A 21,411-nucleotide genomic window follows, 5' to 3' on the forward strand; every position below is an offset into this window, starting at 1 on the left:
CGAAAATGATACCACACTTGCCCTAATACCCATAGTTTTGAAGATATGGGCCTTAAAGTGAAGCGCGGTGGAAGGAAACTTGCCCCCCCTCCCCCTGCTACCACAGGGGGGGCTCCCGATGTCTACCGACGGAAATCCACTCAGGAGCACCCAAAGAACCATTGTTGCAAAAATGAGCCTTCTATACCAAAGTGGAGGGGTTCTTGCACTAAATTCCCTACTATATACCTAGAAGCTAAAGACAATAGACAATCTATTGTTTGAGGGTCAGACCTGAGGTCCTGCTTGTCGTCATATGAGCATAGATGTTTAGATAAATATTTTGTCACTTCCTTTGTAAAATTTGTTTTCTTGTCTAAAAGTTTGTTTGTTTCCTTAAATGTAGAGGATGTTGACAAACGTCGACATCTTTTTTTTTTCATGTAAATTTTAAGTAGCAAGGTTACCAATTGCCTTTTTCGTCAATACGTGCGTGTATGCTCACCCACCATTACACACATCCTGGCTAGTACTTTATAGGGACACCATATTTATTTATTTATTTAAACTTTTATGCCAAAATAAATTTACACATATGCAATTTGCCATATCACATGCATATCAGCCCCATAGGGTAAAAGTACCGCTTTTGGCCATTTTTAAGGTATTTTTTTGCTATTTGATTGACCTTAAATGTTGAATTAGTATAGTTAACTAATTAAAAAATACGAATACTAGTTAACTAATTAAAAAATACGAATACTAATTAAAAAATAGCAGTGTATATTTTAAAAATTTTAATCATTATGTCACAACAAATTATGTTTGTTTTAGTGTGTTTAACAGTATTAATTGTATGCTTAATTATGGTATCTCATTAAGTTGCATTAAAATGTAACCGGAATTAGGTATTCAAGTATTTATTAAAAGCCAACACTGACAAAACAATTGTTCTACAATCTTCTAGAAGTATAATAGAAAATGTGCGTCATTGACTAATTAATTAGTTATTATTTTCCATTTATTTCCGTTTATTAAGAGTCATATTTCTCAAAAAGGTGTATTTTACAGCAAATAGTACTTTATGTAGTCGGCGATTTCTTTTGTCTTTTTTTTTCATAAAATAAAATACACTAGAATTTAAAGCTCTATTTAAGACTTCTTCGAAAACAGTAACGTTTTCGGCCGTAGATAGGTCTGTCAATATGTTAGAGCTTGTTAAACGGAAACAATCCCTTAAAAATAATGCAATAGATAATTTTTCTTGTTTTTAAATCGGAATCCTTCTGAAAAAACTTATATTTGTATTGTTCAATGATTTACTCTTATCGTCGTTCAATTTAAATCCGATCGTGTTGTCGTTAAAATTTTACAACACAAAACAATGTAATTCACTACATAGTAAATTATAGGATTTTTTCGTTTAGTCGTGATTCTGGTAATCGTTAGTAAAAATAATATTTTATACAATATAATAAGTAAAATGTATCCTGTGTGTTTTCTGTAAATAGATCTCTAAACAATAATATTATAGGCCTGATTATGAAAAAGCTCTCGTTTTTTTCTCATACACATTAAAAACATTATGAGAATTTCAAATTCAAAAGGCTGAAAAACAAGGCTTCTGAAAATTTATATTTATCTGTATTATTTTATGTGACACATACAAAATCTGCGCGTGTGAAGCTTAATAGATATTATAATTACGTATTTTTTTCTAGTACTGGTAGGCGGTAAATACATAGCTAGTTAGGTTACCGTTAGGCTTTATCAAATAAAGAAAAAGGGAATTCATCATCTCATACCACAAAAACTAAAAAAAAAAACACAAGAACATTATAATTAAATCGATAACTTGTGCGACTTACTAAGAGATAAAAAAATGATTTATTTGCCTTATATTTCAGATTGCATCTAGTGTATTCAACGATTGCTGTGATATCTACCGGTTAAATTTGTGAGTTTTCTTTTATTTCTTATCCTAATTTTACAGTATTAAATCTCAAAAAATGTACTTATCCAGGAATTTATGCGATCTACCAATATTAGTTGTGGGAAGCTGATGCGTTTTTTTCAGTATTAAGTAGAGATGAAACGGATATCCGGCAACTATCCGGTAGGCCGGATATCCGGCTTAAATTTACTATACGGCCGGATACCGGATAGTAGCTCACTATCCGGCCGGATTCCGGATATTAAAAATCTACGAAAATTTCCTATAATAAAATGAAACACAATAATATTTGAGTTAAATATCAATAAAATGGCTTATAATAATGACGGTTTTTATCTAAAGTCCAAAAAGTTACAAAAAAGCCATATAAAGGCCTTTCAAAAAACTAATTTCCTTTCTGGGCTATTCACTCTAATGACGAATACATAAATACATAGTAAATATATTTTAATATAGTTATTTAATTTTTTAGCGTTAAGAGTCGCATCTCAAACTAATTTGAAAATTATAAATAACTTGAAGAAATCGAACTGCCTAAGGCGGGAATTGAACCCACGACACTAATATACTATAACAGCGTATTACACTTGAAAATTTCGACGGGTTCATCCAGTGTCTAAGTAACTCAGTTGGAAGAGCAGTCGCCCGGCAAGCGGAAGGTCGTGGGTTCAATTCCCGCCTTAGGCAGTTCGATTTTTTCAAGTTATTTATAATTTTCAAAATATATTTTAATGACGAAATATTGCCAAATAAAATAGGCGATCTTTTTTTCACTGATGGTCTGATGACATGCAGGGTGACTTTGAAATCGTTGGCATCCTTTTAATATGTAGTTATAAGACTACTCATAATACATAGTGCATTCCCCAAATATGAGACAAATCCAATGAGATTTTTTGTCATTATTTTAACTATGTATTTGTATTAGTGTGTGTGTGTAAAGAGTTTAAAACTATTGTACAGTCAACAGCACATCATCCTATACATTTTGTTGCAAAATAACACTTAATACATTGAAATAAGATGCCACAGTATGAAGATTGGTGTACTGTCGTCTGTACAAGATTTCAAATATTGAAATTTTAATTCATTTGATGTGACTCATATTTGGGGAATCATGAGTAGAGTCTTATTTTAAAAAGAATGCCAACGATTTCAAAGTCACTCTGTATAATGCAGTTCAGTCAGATTACGCAGCAAATAAACTAATTGAATTTTCGCTATTCAATCACATACTCACGATGGCAACCGAAATCGCCCGAATTGATCTGCCCCTTAGGCGAGTGGCAAAATCTGACATTCTATTCGAACGAATTCGTTTTTCGAAAAGTGTGACTTGTCTAGTCTACTAGACTCACTGATCGCGTTCGAAGGACCTGTGCGGCGCTAAACTCGTTACGACATGCAACATGACAATGAGACAACTATCCGGCCGCCGGATATCCGGCTATCCGGCCTAGCAGCTCGCCGGATATCCGGTATCCGGTATCCGGCCAAACAACTATCCGTTTCATCTCTAGTATTAAGTCTTCTTATCTAACATTATTGCAAACTATTCAAATAAAAATCACAGAATAGTTTGTAAAAATATCTCTTTTTACAAACTATTCATCATTATACATCTTACATATTCATTAAGTTTTACGCTATTAAAATACCTTTTCATTGTGTGACGTGTGTAGAGATGACGATGGAGTTTCTTATTTTTAGAAATTGTACTGTTATTGTAAAAAGGTGACACCGGATGAACAAGATATTAATAGGGATATTATTAATCGCACATCAAATAACTTATCGTACATCAAGTTATTTTCATCAATTTAAATAACTTTTACATCAAATAAATTATTTCATTGCAAATAAACAAATTGTTTAACAAAACTAGTACTACAAATAATACTAAAATACACATCAAAAGTGTACTATATTTTTTCTTAAACGCGCAACAAAAATGTTGTTTGATGTGCAAAAATATTATTTTCTCATCAAATATACTAATTGCACAGCAAAGGACATCATCCATTTTGGTCCAAAATCAAAAGTGCCGGCCATAAAATAAAAGTGCTGTATTCTGATAGAATACGTCCGCCTTAGCATTTATTACTATGGCACCAAAGCTGTAGCACCACTGTGCATCGTAGTATTTGAGCTCTAAAAATATATGAAACGACTGTCTTTGATCTCAAATACTACGATGCACAGTGGTGCTACAGCTTTGGTGTCATAGTAACAAATATTAAGGCGGACGCATTCTGTCAGAATAAAGCACTTTTTTTTTATTGGCCGACATTTTTGATTTTGAACAAAAAATGTATGAATCGTCGATGAATTTTAGATCTCAAATACTCGACGCACAGTGGTGCTACAGCTTTGGTGCCATAGTAACAAATGCTAAGGCGGCCGTATTCTGTCAGAAGACAGCACTTTTTGTTATTGGCCGACACTTTTGATTTTGAACAAAAAATGTATGAATCGTCGATGAATTTTAGATCTCAAATACTCGACGCATAGTGGTGCTACAGCTTTGGTGCCATAGTAACAAATGCTAAGGCGGACGTATTCTGTCAGAACACAGCACTTTTTTTTTTATTGGCCGACACTTTCGATTTTGAACAAAAAATGTATGAATAATCGATGACTTTTAGATCTCAAATACTCGACGCACAGTGGAGTTACGGCTTTCGTGCCATAGTAACAAATGCTAAGGTAGACGTATTCTGTCAGAATACAGCACTTTTTTTTGTTGGCCGGCACTTTTGATTTTGGACCAAAAATATATGAAACGTGGAAGATGTCCTTTACCCGAACGTACATCAGTAATACTCATACTCATTTCAATATAACTATTCTTGCAACATGTTTTCTAATATGCATTTTAAAAGTTGCTCAACAATAATGTCTCAAAATTTCAGAGAACTTGTTCGGCAAATTTAATAATAATTAAATCAAAATAATGTTCTTTGTATAGCATTATTTCTTAAAGTTGAACTGAAATTCTATTTTGCGTCTTTTCTATCACTTTATGTCGTTCAATAATGCAGCCCTGACGATCCACCGACATGAGTCGGCGACTTTTCGCCGACAAACAAAAACGGTGATATGATTCGTTGGAAATAAGGAAAAAAATGCAGGATGAATGTTAAATGTGCCTAACTGTCCCCCTTTTTTTTAAATAAAGTATATTATGCAAGCATTTAAATAGAGCTTGCGATTCGACTCAAGTATGTCACATCGCCTGCAGAGGCCAAAAATATACCTATTGGCCAAAAACGCAAGCATGGACGTTCGATTATTATGGCAAATAAAATGATATTTCATTTAGATAAACTGCAGTGCATGATAGAAAAATTGAGAGTATTTTTTTTAATAAATGATGTAATACATTTACTGTGCGCAAGTTATTATTAGCTATGCATTCATTAAATAGCTTCACTTTTTAAATAAATAGCAATGCGTCACGAACTTAAATTGCTGCTAAGATTTTAATATTTTGCGGTAATTATTTTGCTGTGCAATCAGTATTTTTGCTTAGAATTCGAATTTTTTTAGTATGCAAAAGGATGATTTTTTGACTTGCAGTTAAATACAACCCATATTAATACAAGTCAACTACGTATCCTGCGTGAAGTCTAAAGTTTACATTGTTTTTTATGTTAATAAGTTTTAATCTGTAAAATCATTTAGTTAAACATACTAACGGACCCCGCGAGTTCGTACACCTGATTGTTTTTCTTAGGCTGAGTTGCACCACCTAACTTTGACAGTAACTTTGACGATATCCGGTGTTTTTTGTGTGGAGTTTGACACATTTTTGACGTTTGCTAAAGTTAAAATAAGATGGTGCAACCCAGCCTTAATATCACATACATTTAACTCTAAACTTTTCCAATCAATCAAGATCTCGCTATTTTAAGACAACGCGCAACGTCCAACATAGGGGTTAGTTAGGCTTTATCTTAGGATCTAAATACTATTCGAAAAAATATACCCCGGATCGTTAGGGTTTTTATATTTTTATACGTGTCCAGTACCTACTTATTATCTGTCTTGACGGACAAATAATTGAAATTTTGTCCTCTAGCAGCTAGAGGAGAGGAGCTAGAGTCTAGCTTATTATACAGTTTGAGTCACGATAAAGTGCACATATGAAATTAGGTCAAAAATAGACCTATTTGTATCGACAAAAAAGAGGTCAAATTTTTTATGAGTTTTTTTATTTTTTATAGAATTTTTTTTCTTCGTGACATACTGTATTAATTATCCCCAGTCCCACTGTTCCACTGTCCACAAAGTAGTTTTCAAGTCCTTAGATGCCTTAAGCGTTAAAAAAAATCTTGACAATATAATTCATTGGGCTCCTAGATCATAAAATTAGTCCTTGATTGATTTTTGTTTTAAATGAATGGTCAGAATCACACTAAGACTTAGTCTTTCTAGAATAATAAATAAATAAATTAGTTAATGGAAACTTCCAGCCTCATTAGAGTAGTGATGAGGCTTCGCGTTGGGTCTGGAACGGTGGCCGACCGGTCCCTTATTCCGCAACCGAGATGCGGTACGATGACGCATGAGGTCCGCGTGACGCAGGCGAGGCCCGGCGCTGGTGGCGGCCGGCGCACGCGCCTCCAGTCACTGTCCACCGCGCACCACCAGCGCGCGCACCACATATCGATACGATACGCGAAAGTCGGACGTTCGCATTTTTTATTTTGCATTCAATAGGCGCCTTCGAACTCCTTTAGAAAGGCTCTCATCCTTTTTGATCGCCGTAACACATCCGTTCTGTAAGTAGCACTCCTTTACTATACTATAACTGATTACAATTATTTATTATGCTGACTCTATCAAATGTCAGATTAACACATTTGTAACAATTGACACAAATACTTAAGTAAACTGGTTTAAGATTTTGTCACTGATTTCTCAAGTTGTTTAAATATTTAGGTAAAAAATTAACAAGAAGCAATATATTCGCACATATAAAACAGCTATAAATTCTATCATAAAAGCGTTAACTGCTTTCCAGTAAAACCATTAATCATAATTAAGATTAAAATGAAAACAATAAACCTGAGGAGTAATTAAAGTTTAATATTCATTCAAGACAGTTGTCAATTTAATTACTAAACTTCATAATAACTTTTTTCGTGCAATATGCATTAACAGATGCGCCCGGTATTTCGTCACGTAAAGTCTAAAGTCAAAAGTGAATAAAAGTTTTACCTCGTTACCCTATCCTATATCGTTGGTCAATTTATTTGCCAAAAAATTTACGAATCACTGTTTTACCAACCACTCAGATACTGTTGAAATCCTTAATCACATAAAAGTTACTATATTTTTATGCAATATTGATATTTGTGTGCACGTAAAACTTCATAACCTGAAGTTTATAGTTCTTATGTATTGCCCGTGCGCAGCGCAAAACCACTTCATGGCTCACATTAAGCACTTCACTGTACTATTCAAACTTTGTCATTGGCAAAGCGAAATATATCTTCTGATATCCTTTGAATTGTGCATGCTAGTGTATGTCATTTCAAAGTATCTTGAACACATTCATATCAGATTGAAAATATATTTACAGAGCAAAAAGCCGCCGGCCGTGTGAAATAATATAAAATATCTTGATGAAGGAGACTCCTTCAGAAAGTTAATTTTCCATCCAATTGTTATGTTTGTTGACATATATAAATTATTTGGCCAATATCATTCGTAAAGTAAAAACGATACGATACGATACGAACCGGTGTGAATTATGATCGATTTAACCGGATTATAAAACACCCAACTTCCGCGTTAAGGGTATTATTCTATAACTTGAACTTGTTAGTGTAAGCTTATCAATCATAACCACCATAATACGTACGCATAATATAAAAATCTTTAATATCCAGTTTTGCGGTTGCTTCTTTCCCCTTAAGGTTAACGTTGTACTTATCTGCCTAAATATTATACTGACACACTGTCAAACATTAATTTCAATTACACTATTTGGTAATTAAATCCAAACGATAACCTTTGCTCTGTAACATTGATTACTTTTTATCAAACCTCAAAGCGATTTTTTTACTTCAGTTAGACCTTTACCTTTATCTGATACCCGGTGCTAGTTGTCCAATGTTTGTAAACATATTATTTTGGTCAAGTTCATCTCTATTATAATACCAGCTGTCAAACTTTCACTTAATCATTTTGTAACAATGCGGTTGGATTATTCTCTTTTGTTTTTTGTTTCTTTCTGAAAACAGTAACTGAAACCATACTCAAAGTTAAATCTCCAGTACCTATTTTACGTTTTTAGATGTAACCGTAATAGTTTCTCAGCTAATTGATTCTGAACTTACAATATTTTTTTATAATGGCTAGTAGACAATAACGAAGTTGAGATCGAGGATTTTGTCGGTGAAACAAATTCATCCATCTGTTACCGATTACCTCATGTGACGAAGTTTCAATTAATTGTCGACGTAACGATTACGATTGGTCAAGGTTTCCGAAACCAACGTGAATTTAGAACTGTTTACCGGTTACGGTTGGTATTTTTTAATCAAAATTAATGGTTTTCTCAATTTTATTAATTGTGTTTTCATTTGTTGTAGTTTGGCATAATGGCCCCAGTTTGCGAATGAGCGTTAATTTTTAAATCAATTAGGTGCTGTGAATCATTAAGGCACAACTAAAACAATATTTTGCACATTAATAAAATGTACAGGCTTTTATTTCAAGGGAAAATAGCTTCATTTAGTTTGGGACCGGAATCAAAAAACTCCTGTACTTATATTTGTTTTATGTATAAGAATAACGTCGGACATTTTTCTACGCATCGACGTTCAAATCTGCGTCAATACAATAACATAATCTAGTTATGCGGCGGCTATTAAAAGACAATTATTAAACCGTTATTTACCGACACCGACAATTATTAGTCGGCCGTTTGGTGTAGTGGTTCAGAACGGACTACTATGCCGAGAGGTCCCGGGTTCGATTCCCGGCCGGGCAGAAATTGAAATGATGAATTTTAATTTCTGTGACGGGTCTGGGTGTTACTATGTATAATATGTATGTATTTAAAAAAAATGTATATAAGTAGTGTATCCGTCAAGCTAGCACCCATAACACAAGCATTAAGTTGCTTACTTTGGGGCTAGCTGGCGCTGTGTGAAATTGTCCAAAGATTTATTTATTATTTTATTATTATTATTAAACATGCGTGGTTATTCTGTAATTATATATTTATAAGTTACTAACCTTTTAGCTAGCAGCGTCATATACAGAGCGGCACATTTATTTATTTTATTTAAGGCACAGCTACAGAGAACTTACTTTATTTTTTTATCGCAAAATAGCATCTGTTACAACCACATAAGAAGCCATAGTGCTTAGCTTGATATGCTGTTGTTGTAGTGATAAGAACTCGACTTTAATCCGTTCGAAAAAAGAGACGATGCAAAATCCTTATTCACATATCCCAAAAAGGGTTGAACGATATGTTTATACTTTTTCTTGGGAGTGGTTAGTAGCAGTCAATGTCTATTACTTCATGATAATTTCACCGCATAGTTAGACTTATTTTGCTGTAGAGTTTAAAACAGAAAATCCTAATCTTCTCCTTATCGTGGCGACAACAAACCTATACATTGTCAGCCCAAAACTAGTATGTTCTTGCCACAAACTTGAACTAATTCACCTGGTAACAGCAACTGAGGACTTGTCAAGCTCGGTATTGATATTTATGTCAAACAGGGAAGACATCAGTGTCCGGTCAAATGCCCCCATTAGCGTTGAATGAAAAAAAAACTGGTTCCCATGAAAAAGTCGTCTGTTTTCTTTATTGCATGCTAAGATGTATTTAGCGAAACATGGACTTTATTTTATGTATATTTGACCATCATTATGTTACCTGTTTCTGGAAAATAAATAAATTTGAATTTGAATAAATTTTCTGCAAATAGGCTTTGTCGTATCATTTACCGATGAAGTTCTTCGAGTGTAAAAAAAAAAGAAAAAAAAAAAGAGTGTATTAAAAGTAATCGTGACATAAATCCTACCAGCTAACAAGTGTCGCGCTGCCGTAATAGGCTTATTATAATTCCTGTCAACTACCGGTCAGTCGATTTGATGCCTTTGTTGATTTGTCCATGTTCTGTTATATAACATTAGCTAAGGTTTCGCGCAGCACCAATTGATCATCGCTGCATATCGATGACTTGCACAAGAGACCGCGCAGACGTCATGGGGGACACCGCGACCCGCCGCGTTCCATCCTCCGTGTAATTGACTGCCATTTTATCAACGTTTGCGCCAGGGGTTCCCAAACTTACTTTATCCACTGCCCACTTTGAGAAATCAAGTTTTTCACCTACTCAAAAACCACTAACTTCAAACGCCCCGATTTTTTTCTGGGTCTCTTAGCGCCCCCCTAGGGGCTAACCTGCCTACCTCCAGCGCCCACAAGGGGGCAATCTCGCCCACTTTGGGAAAGGCTGGTTTACGCGCACACAGTACATCGTGTCGAAATTAGGCCGCAAACAAAACCTGACAAGTGTGTGGCCGTGCCGGACCACGATGTAGGTAGAGTTAGAGGTTTCTAAGGTTGTTGCTAGATCATAAAATTTCAAATCTTACGTCAATAAACGTGAAATAAAAAGAACAACGTTACAACAAACTATAATATCCTAAATAACGTTTTGCGTCTGCGTGAAGTTCAAAAACCTTAATTCCCAAATATTTTTTTACAATGGTAGATAGAGCCTTCAATCTCTGTATCAATCTCGCGTAAACCTTTATAATACTTATGTATGTAATAATAAAACACTGTACTAATTTATTCATCAAATACCAATAAATACCCATTTAGCATATCTAGCTTGTTCTAGTTGTGCTAAAAATATAATTTCTGAGACCAAAATAATTATATTATTATGTGGTTTTACATTGTCAATAATCGATGATTTAATAATTTGTGTTAGTTTTAGTTTAGTAGTCTTTGATAGAAGTACAACATCATTTTGAGAAAATTGGCAATGAAATTTTTTGCAATATTGTTGCTAAAGTAATTTGGATCAGTCCTTCTTATCAATTTGCTTTATTCGTTGGTTCGAGTTTTTTTGTTCCGCACTCGTCTCTTCATTTCTTCAACTATAAAATAATTTTTAATCAACCCTAAATACTTTACTTATCCATGAAAAAGGGGTTCTAAAGGGCCCTCGCCTACGGCGACTTTTAGGCCTCAGCCTCGAACTTAGCGGGCAGCGGGGCGGGAGCGACGGCGGCGCTGGAGCGGGGCGGGCAACGCAGACCCGTTCTCGAAACAAGCGGGCAGCTCGCGCGGCGCTTAAGCGGCGAAGTGTTGTGTTCGGGGTTGTGTTGTCGAGATATTTGTTTTTATTCGCAAACGAATTCGCAAAACAATTTTATTTCGATTCAAATTTATTCCTAACGCTCGATTTATTGTGGGCAAAAGAAGGAGTGCGCTCTGCCCGCTCGTTGCCCGCTCCCTCGCCGCTGCCCTCTCGTTGCCCGCTGCCGCCCCGCTGCCGCGCCGCTGTTTTCGAGAACCGGTCTATTTGATTTTACGCATAAGATCCTGCCGCTCCCGCGCCGCCGCCGCCGCCGCCCCGCTGCCCGCTAAGTTCGAGGCTGAGGCCTTAGTAGCGATGCAGTCGCGCTGCTGTAGCGCGTTTATAGCGCGTTGGAATCACTTCTGTAGTGCGTTGCAAATGCGACGCGCGTTAGGAGCGATGCTGTCGCGCGTTTCGTAAACGCGTGACAGCATTAGCAGCAGAAAAAAGTCGGCTAAAGGATCAAGGCCACGTTCAAAACACAAAATGTTTGACATGCAATGCATGAAGATTCCTAATCGCGCAGTCGGGTAAAAATATTGTAAGGCTTATCTTTTATGATAATATTATTATTTATTATCTTATCTCAAGTAGGTACGTTTTATTCATTACTGCAACTACAAATGCAATGATAAATGACATGTTAGTCTATAATCGTCACATTCGTGAAAGTTAAATCGACTACATGTCATGGTCATTATCTGTACTGTGTAAAATTAATCATTACAATAATGTTTTGGCTATGGAACTTGCATGTCCAGAACACTAATCACTCAAAATAAATTTGCAACTCCTCACCACTATTTCTTTAGCCTTTAACTCTCGATTTATGCATTTTTCTACTAGCCATACTTTAATAAACAAACCTTTTAGTATTGCTTTTAAAGATATGCTAACCAATTGCTTAACCTCGCTTACCAAGCCATAATTTTGCTAGAATCTTCTGCTGAAAAAATGTTGAGCCTACTTATAAAAATGTTTATTAAGGATTTATTTTACGTAGGGCAGATAAATGAACCTAAATTAAAAACTAAAGGAGTATCATACTCCTTTAGTTTTAATTAATATTGTGAATAAGGATTCATAGTATGAATCCTTATTCACAATATTAATTACAATTAATACTAATGATAACATTTTCTAGATTACTCATAATATACTGAACTGAGTGAAATGCCTGGAGCGCAACACTTCTATTGCCGCACAAAAGACTAGGGCATTGGCCGTGACATTACATCTTAAATTAACCAACTTGACAATGAGTAACTCATAAATAATAATGATAACGTAATACACTTGATATCAGCTCGTTAAGCAACATTATTTCTTTACTGAAGGAAGATTTATTTTTAGTTTCAAGTTGAATGTCCGGTTTTGAATACGTCTAGAAGGTTTTTCGATGTTTTTGGTGCCTAGCAATTCGCGATGACCGTGACTACTCCCCGGCACAGCAGCGAATGACCTCTTCCGTAAAAAGTTGCCTTTTATTTATTACCTTAAGTGTGCCATTTTGCAACTAATTTAGTATGTAACTGCCGACAATATTCCATCAACAAACCCCTACCTGTTTTACAAACCGCAACTTAATGTCTCAGGGTCTACCCGCAGAGCCTGATCGTCGACTCTTGCGCAAAGTAATTCCCAGCAGAGCTCAAAGTATATTATGCTAAATGGTAGATTTAATGTACGGCTACCTAGTTCACAATATTGTTAATCAAGCTGAGCACGCGTATTTCCATAAGCCTGACGTAATGTTTGCGAAGGTTGGGATGGGACGAGAGGAGTGGGGTGGTCTGCATACGCGTCTGTGGCACTGGGTCAGTGGTTCCGCAGGGCGCAAGCGCGGGCGGCGTCGAGTCTCCGACTCTGGCGCAACACCCTTACGTAAAACCTGCGGACTATGGACCAAGACCCGGTCGCTGCAGTGAAAGTTGTGACTGCTTCACAGAACACTCGAGACGAAAACCCACTACACCAGGCTCTCCTGTCCATTCGTGCAATCGTCCTTGAAGTTGAGCAAATCCACAGAAGACTAACACTAATTGTACGTATTTATGTAATCGTACGAGCCACGGGTATATACCAGACTGCGCAATATTACAGTCATATACGGAAAATACAGTTTGTTTGGCATTAAAAAAGTTAAAAAACGAGTTATCCATCTATCACAAATTAGCACAAAAGACTTTCATTGCCTAAAATACTTCTCCTTTAATTAATGTGCATTTGTAATATGTATGTGGAACGGCTTGGTTTTAAGTTATGTAAAAGTATAACTTGCCACTATAATGAGTTTCAAGTGTAGGTGTGAGTGTAAGTGAATTTCGCCGTGAAGAGCAGGTCAAGGTCGTTCACAATGAGTGGTTGTGCAAGAGGCGACCGCTGCTCGGATCACGCTCGGTGTAGTATCTTCCCGCTGTTCTCAGACGTCACTGGCTCTAACCGACTCGTCACCAGCAATCATATCATTTTGAACCAATCTTCCTATGTTCTCGTAATTCTATACTGACATACATTTTTCTTGTCATTTTATGGCATCCTATGAAAACAACACTTTAACCTTGCGCTACATATCTTCCTTGATAATTAAATCCATTACCCGCTCCGCCTGTTGCTGCCGGTTACAGCTTCGCCTTTATTTACTCTAATAAGCAGTACCTACATACATCAATGTACAACCAGTACCCACATCGTCATTTGCTAGAGTTCCTGGGTATATTTTGTATCAACATGATCTAGTAGGTATTTCCTTGCATGGTGTTATGCGATACGGATTCGAGGAACGTGATAATAGTTCGACTACACGACCACGGTTCGACGTGCTCTTCAGACAAACAAACATAGAGAATGTAGAGTTCTCTACGTGATCGACAATATTCTGTTGCTTACTGAACTAATCTTACAATCATGAGTTATTAAAGTACGCATTAACATACAAAAGCGCTGCTAATTGCGGATTTACCACCGCAGATAAACAATTTGATAATCAGTTTTATATCGAAACATTATTTTCTTGGAATTTTGATGATACATTGAGTAATCACTCGGTCCTGTCCTGTGCCAATAAGGCAAACCCATAAAATGGTTAGATAATGAGAGCAATGAATTATTTATACGAAGCAATAGGTGGGTGAGTGTGTCAGTCAGCTGGTAGGCGTGGTGCTCGCCTGACAGGTATCGCCCCTCTTTTCTCAATGGTTACTCGAGAAGCATACAACTGCAGTTGTCGTTGTAACCGTCGGAAACCTCTTAATCAGTGATTCCGTATGCGAAATCTTCAAACAGTTAGTTTTTAAGGACAGTGCCGCAATATGCTGTTAACGTGCTTGTGCTTCCGCCATTGTATCCATCCACTCGCAGGATTGCGTATTTCGTGTGTGTTTGTGAAATAAATATGTAATATTCATTTGTACCTTGACAACACAGTACCTTGCCAGTTATATTTCCCTATTCCGTGTAAATAAAACGATTTTGGTTCTAATGTTAAATGAATCAACTATTTGACGAACCGGTGTTATTTGGCTGACCACTTTTAAGTGTAAATAAGTTTTTAACATTGTCAAAGTCAATGTATTATGCCGGAACATCTCATATTTTGGTTGTTGTTGTTTTTGTGGAGGGTTTAACTGGTTATTTATACAGCAATTTAATGGAATTAAGAAGTTATGTCCACCCATGGTCTACCATTCATAAATTAAACATTTGTTAATAATATTCTTTACAATTTAATTGTCTTTTTTTAATAGCTAGAAATATTTTCTAAGCCAAGTTGGCTGAAATATGATTAATGTAACCATTAAATAAAATAATATCGTATCATTACAGTTACAAATCATGGACAGTTATTTACATGTAATTACTATTTATAAGAGTTCAAGAGGGTCACTTGGACAATAAGCGCATTTAATTGTGTATTAAAGGTGTACTTACTTCTAACCACTCAAGTTTACCTGCGGTCTTAAGATGACTGAGCTGAATGAATAATTTAAAACATAATGTATTGTGGTTCCTCATAATTTAGTTATAATATTGAAATAGTACCAAATCTGATGTGACAGCTTCTAAAATTCTTTAAAATTACTATGTTTGATAGAAGATAAGAATCCGTTAATAATGGCATCAAAGATGCGCAGCTATCGTCTACATTATGTAAGCTTTACGACACTTGCGATATCAAGGAAGTTGTCTTTCTATTCGAGATCGCCTACTATCGTCACGAACGTGTAGGGAAACAATCCAATTGGTTTTGCTCTTAAAATAACATTAATCATAGTATGAATTTCATTATCTTATCAAATGAAAAACCAAAATTTTTAGGAAAAATTTGCCAGTATTGAAAAATCCACAAAATCTAACTGAAGTCATGCAATANTTCAAAAATAAATGCAATACTAATTTTTACTGACAGTTTACAGCACTTATTGAACTTTAAAAATCTTTAAAACAAATATTTACCCATCTAAATGTTTGAACAAGTAAACTTCGTTGAAATCATGGTCTTCAAAGACATTGACCTGCCTGTCTCTTGTTATTGGCTATCATTGATTCATACTAGCGGCACAGAGTACTAATTATAATACCTGAAAATATGGCGGACATGTAGATTAAAAATGATGATAGGAAAACGTGCCCTTCCGGCATGCAGTACCAAACTACAGCAGTTAGTTATAATAAATTACAATTGCATATGATTCGCATTTTATTTATGTTTCGACTGAAAACTGAAGTTCAGTTGTTAGGTCAGTCATAAGTGGCCAAGATAGGTATGTTATTGTATAATATTGTTTGAGCACGAGCTGGGTAAATCCCCAGCGGATACGGATTTCCATGACGCGCCTTGTAATGATAAATTTCTTTTTTAGTTTTTGACATTTTCACATAGCGTCATCTAGCCCCAAAGTAAGCAGCTAATGCTTGTGTTATGGGTGCTAGCTTAACAGATATACTACTTATATACTTTTAAATACATACATAGTAACACCCAGACCCGTCACAGGAATTCCAATTCATCATTTAAATTTCCACTCGGCCGGGAACCGAACCCGGGACCTCTCGGCATAGTAGTCGGTTTCGAACTACGATACAAAACGCCCGACGAATTGTAGCAACTTCATACTAAAAACATAACTAATTGCCTGCATTTTATTGTTTCAGATATAATTAGTCGTTAGAAAACCAACCCAAAGATGGAAACCATATACGACTGGTATAGAGACCTCATTGACAACAAAGGCGGTAAGTGTAATATGTGTTAATAACAAATTGATTTGAACACTTACAATAAATTAATAGTCACAATGTCAAATATAAAAAAGCAGGAAAATTATATGTTTTTTCAAAAGGTCCTTCTTAGTAAAGTCAATAAAACAGAGCGGATTAGCAAACTATTAAGTGCAAAATGTCAATGTTAATTTAACGCNGTTAACGCGCAGACCATATTCAATATTACGCCTCTGTATAAACTCCGGTTTTGCTGACGTCCATATCCTCACTCACAATCACAATAAACTTTGACTACTTCCCACTAATATTTTATGTTTCCACGTCATTGTACGATAAATATGGTCAACTATGCAAATGGAAGAGTAGCAATCGTTGATTCATATTGACACAGACACTCATGCATATATGACAGCATCTCATATTTGTAGTTAGTTTAGCAGCATTTTATTGAAAATACCAACATGAATATGAGAAGCTGAGGCCTTAAGGAAAATAACACATTTTGTAGTGTTTGCAGTTAGTGGTCGAAGTCGACATTGATTTCTAATAATCCAGTGTCAATATTTGTTGTTAACTCTTACGTTCGTTGTTTTTGCTATTGGCAAACCCCTCAAAGTCTACGTAAAACACGCAATCGAAAAATATTAAACCAATATTTTGATCAGTCATTTCAGTCTTGTATTTTACCTGCGATAAAAACATCTGGCTCTACCAATCTGACCAGGATGCTCTTGGAATTACCGTTCTTCCTCTCTCTTCTTCGTAGGCTTAATCCTCCATATGCCTCTGGTATATTAGAGAGGGCTGAGCAGGACGTACTCATGCTCCTGCAGAGAGACTAAAGGACGTCGCACATTTATCAACCTGAAAAGGGATCGTAACCGTATCATCTCGAGGCGGTCTTATCCGCACCGTAACGTAAACGCCTCACTTCGCAATTGACAGCGCGCGAAAGGCGATGACAGCTCGCGAAAGGCGATACGATGTTGATCCCTTTGGGCCTGTCCAGGAGGGCGAATTCTACGCGCGTAGAACTAGAATCCATACGCGCGTTGGCGAGATACTAGAAGCCAATACATTGCGTCCACAAGACACGTGCGAGTTGAAAATTCGCGCGAAAATCTCGTCATACAATACGCTCGTGTTTGCGCGTAGGATTCGCGGCGAATTCGCCCTCCTGGACAGGCCCTTTCCGAGTTCATAAGTCTGCTATGAGCTTAAATCACCTAATGATGATGATACATTTGCTTGTCCCTAGATCCTCGCGTCAAAGACTGGCCAATGATGTCGTCGCCATGGCCGACGTTCGCCGCCTGCGTGACGTATGCGTACTGCGCGCGAGTGCTTGGGCCCCGGCTCATGGCCAACCGAAAACCATTCGAGTTTAGGACTGTGTTAATTGTCTACAACCTTGCACAAACACTCTTCAGTGCCTGGATATTCTACGAAGTGAGTACATTTTATTGCATTATAAATAAATCGTTAGCAAACGATTCGGTGAGTAGGATTCTTGTTTGATGTTCAGACTGAATACATGCCATAAAATATGCAATGGCTTGTCTGATTCTGTTTAATTAAGTTTATTAAATATACGAGCCGTCAGATTTATCATCTGAGATCCAAAAACCGTAACAGGTCTTTCTTGTTATTTGTACCCTTCAAGTACAAAGTGATTTTTTCAAGTGCGTCAACATTTTCTCTTAGGTTTAATAAATCAATGTTTAAAAAAAATCTGTCTGATTTAGTTTATCTAAGACGCCTTACGCTGTTTCTTATAATTTTGGATATACTATACNAAAGAAAGAAAGAAAGAAAAAATGTTTATTCAGTATCAGTGTAGGTACTATTAAAATGTAATTTTAACTCATTGGTTTTGTCTCATATTTGAGGAATGTACTTATCATGAGTAGAAGCTTAGTTTAAAAGGATGCCAACGATTTAAATTTCAATAGGTAGACAAAATTCATAATTCTTAATTATCAAAAATGTTAGCTTTCTCCAGTAACACTGATATTATTATACTGTGACTCATTAAAGTCATCATTGTCAAAAATATTGACAAATCGCGAACTGTCACGGCCAAAAAACTGACACGCGTCCGACCTCCGTAAGCGCCACTGCGCGACTGATTGAGATTGTCCAAGCCGTCATGGGCGATTTTTTCCACATTTTTAAACATAGTAACTAAATAAGACGCAATATAAAAATTTCATCCGTTAAAAGCCCTCAAGTTATTTCTGAACTTTAGTTTAGTAAAAGATTCAGAATCTCAAATCGCTTATCCCAACTAATATTATAAATGCGAAAGTAACTCTGTCTGTCTGTCTGTCTGTCTGTCTGTCTGTTACGCTTTCCCGCTTAAACCTCGCAACCGATTTTGATGAAATTTGGCATAGAGATAGTTTGAGTCCCGGGAAAGAACATAGGATAGTTTTTATCCCGGTTTTTGAAACAGGGACGCGCGCGATAAAGTTTTTCTGTGACAGGCAAAATTCCACGCGGGCGAAGCCGCGGGCGGAAAGCTAGTTTTAAAAATAAAACCATAAATAGAAAACGAATAGAGGTAACTTTGGGAATTTATTCTATCGAGTCAACTTCATCAAATCGTGTTTCCATCCGTTAATAGCCCTAGAAAATATCCTCAACTATGCCCAAAAAAAATCTTAGCCTTTAATTTTACTGTTTAGTACCTCAAAAATGAAAAATGAAAACCTCATTTTCGCCATTTTCTCTGCTACCCGGCCTTAAACAATATTTTCATCTTTCGCAGTATTTAATGAGCGGATGGTGGGGTCACTACAACTTCACATGTCAACTAGTCGATTATTCAAGGACTCCATTGGCAATGAGGGTATGTATTGAAGAGGAGTTTCCTACAAGCCATGTTGTTGTTTAACACTTTGTTGACAATGACTTGTTATTTTTAAATAAATATGATCCAACGTTTAAATATATAATTTACATTACAAAGGAAATGTCTGAGACAAATTCTCGGAATAAAAAGATTCTAGATAAAAAATTGTGTCCAGTTGGAGATGTGTTACACAGAAAATTAGGCATTATCTGCTCGCCACACTGTTTTATTGAGGAAAATGTGTGCTGTCCTTACTATCTTGTAATAAAATGACACGTTATCCTATGAAAATGCTGTCAACAAAATCAGTTATCAGCATACGTCTAGACAGAAGAGTTAAAACGCAGCGCTTTGAATGTGTCTCCGCAAATGACTTCCGCGCGTGCGTAAATCGCCTTCGCAGATCCCAAGTATGTTCGCGGCCTCGAGTTGGTGATTGCAGTTTCATACTCTACATTTCTAGCAATTTAATAATTATTTGCATTACTATGCATATAAAACTCAGATAAATGATTAGGATGTGTAATTACGAGCGATACACGCATATTTTTAACCATCCGTATTTTGGATAGAAAGAAATAGAAGATGAACTTTTCTTACGAAAAAAAACTTGTTACATATAAAAATGAGAAAGTATATTATTAAGAATTATTACTTACAGTCGACTGCACGCCAGACTTAACATTTTTGTTGCATCTAACTTAATACAACTTCATAAGATTTGCATTGCAAGATGTGCCGTAATCTGCGTAAAACTATTTACCCATTTTAAAGTGTATTTATTTTTCCGAATGAAGAAACTCCCAAAGTAATTAAATTGGATAGTAAAAAACGTGATTGTATGTCACATAGATGGCGAATACATGTTGGTGGTACTACTTCAGCAAGTTCACGGAGTTCTTCGACACTCTGTTCTTCGTGCTGCGCAAGAAGAATGAGCACGTGTCCACTCTCCACGTCATACACCACGGGATCATGCCGATGTCCGTCTGGTTCGGGCTCAAGTTCGCCCCAGGTTAGTAACATGGACGCAGCAACTAAATTCCAATGTGCTTACCATGAGTTTACGTTAGGCGTGCTCCTAGCGAGTCGTCAAAAAGTCTGGAAATTTTTGTTCTTGAAAGTAGCCGCTAGGGGCGCTGTACAATTATACATTTAATGACATTTTTTATGTATCTAAGGGAGCGAGCACACCAAACGTAAACTCATGATAAGCACACTGATCGATCGTCAAGTATAATACGCAATACCATTTTTAGACACACTATTCAACATACTCTACAAAAAGAATGACCACGTATCCACTATGTACGTCATCATACCAGTATTCACAATTTTATTCACAACGCCGTTTACATAGTTCCGGGTAAATCTGTCACTCATTCTGGCGTTTCTTTTTGCGTGAGAGGAATGGAAACATTAATAAATTCAGACAACGTTTTTAGAAACGGCCACTTATTGACCTAAAAATCTATACAGGCTGATTTTATCAGTACTTATCCACATTTTTTTAATAAGCTCTATAGAACAATTTCAAAATACAACTTTATCTTAATTATTATTCACGGTATTTTTCGCGAAAAAAATTATTGAAAAAGGTTAAGGCTTATTTTCACGTCCCATTATGTCTATTAAGCTTTTTAGTAAACTGTTCGTATTTTTCTATGAACGAAGCAAATTAACCACGTGCATGAGCCAATTTTGAAACAGCGCGCAGCGGATAGAAATAATTAAATATGAAAAAAAATGTTGTTTTTTTCACGTAAATCGATTAAGTTACTGATTCTGAGTCGCTCCTAAAAATTTGGATATTGATAACAAAATCACCCTGTATAAACTGTCTGACAGGATTTTTTTGTTTTATTTTCCCCGAGTAGTTTTAAGAGCCAATGTTTACATGAACGTGGATTATTACCTGCGTCATTTATGTATTATTAGCTACCTAATGACAAAGTGGAAGGTGTGAACATGAAACGGATTTCCGCCCCTTGTTCTTTTCTTTCAAGTCATCACAACACACCCGGCTCGACAATATTTATCTTTTCACCTTCGGATTC

The 21,411-nt window shown here is 36.1% G+C and overlaps 1 protein-coding gene across 3 annotated transcripts in view; it reads left to right on the top strand.

The window, feature by feature from the left end:
* Nucleotides 1-1,876: 1,876 nt before the first annotated feature.
* Nucleotides 1,877-21,411, top strand: part of LOC114359439 (elongation of very long chain fatty acids protein AAEL008004) — a 29,888-nt gene continuing 10,353 nt past the window's right edge. The window contains exons 1-5 of one of the 3 annotated variants that reach the window (XM_028313845.1): nucleotides 1,877-1,936; nucleotides 16,432-16,512; nucleotides 17,759-17,949; nucleotides 19,271-19,351; nucleotides 20,207-20,369. In XM_028313845.1, coding sequence (XP_028169646.1) covers nucleotides 16,464-16,512; nucleotides 17,759-17,949; nucleotides 19,271-19,351; nucleotides 20,207-20,369 — 484 coding nt within the window. In that variant the 5' untranslated portion in view covers nucleotides 1,877-1,936; nucleotides 16,432-16,463. Of the gene's footprint in view, nucleotides 1,937-6,568; nucleotides 6,718-14,432; nucleotides 14,452-16,431; nucleotides 16,513-17,758; nucleotides 17,950-19,270; nucleotides 19,352-20,206; nucleotides 20,370-21,411 lie in introns of those variants that run through there. The other 2 variants (XM_028313844.1, XM_028313846.1) reach the window with 2 other exon arrangements.

The sequence above is a fragment of the Ostrinia furnacalis genome, unplaced genomic scaffold (genome assembly GCF_004193835.3).
Source record: "Ostrinia furnacalis isolate ACB-3 unplaced genomic scaffold, ASM419383v2 OfSCF4391, whole genome shotgun sequence".
Lineage (NCBI taxonomy): Eukaryota > Metazoa > Arthropoda > Insecta > Lepidoptera > Crambidae > Ostrinia > Ostrinia furnacalis.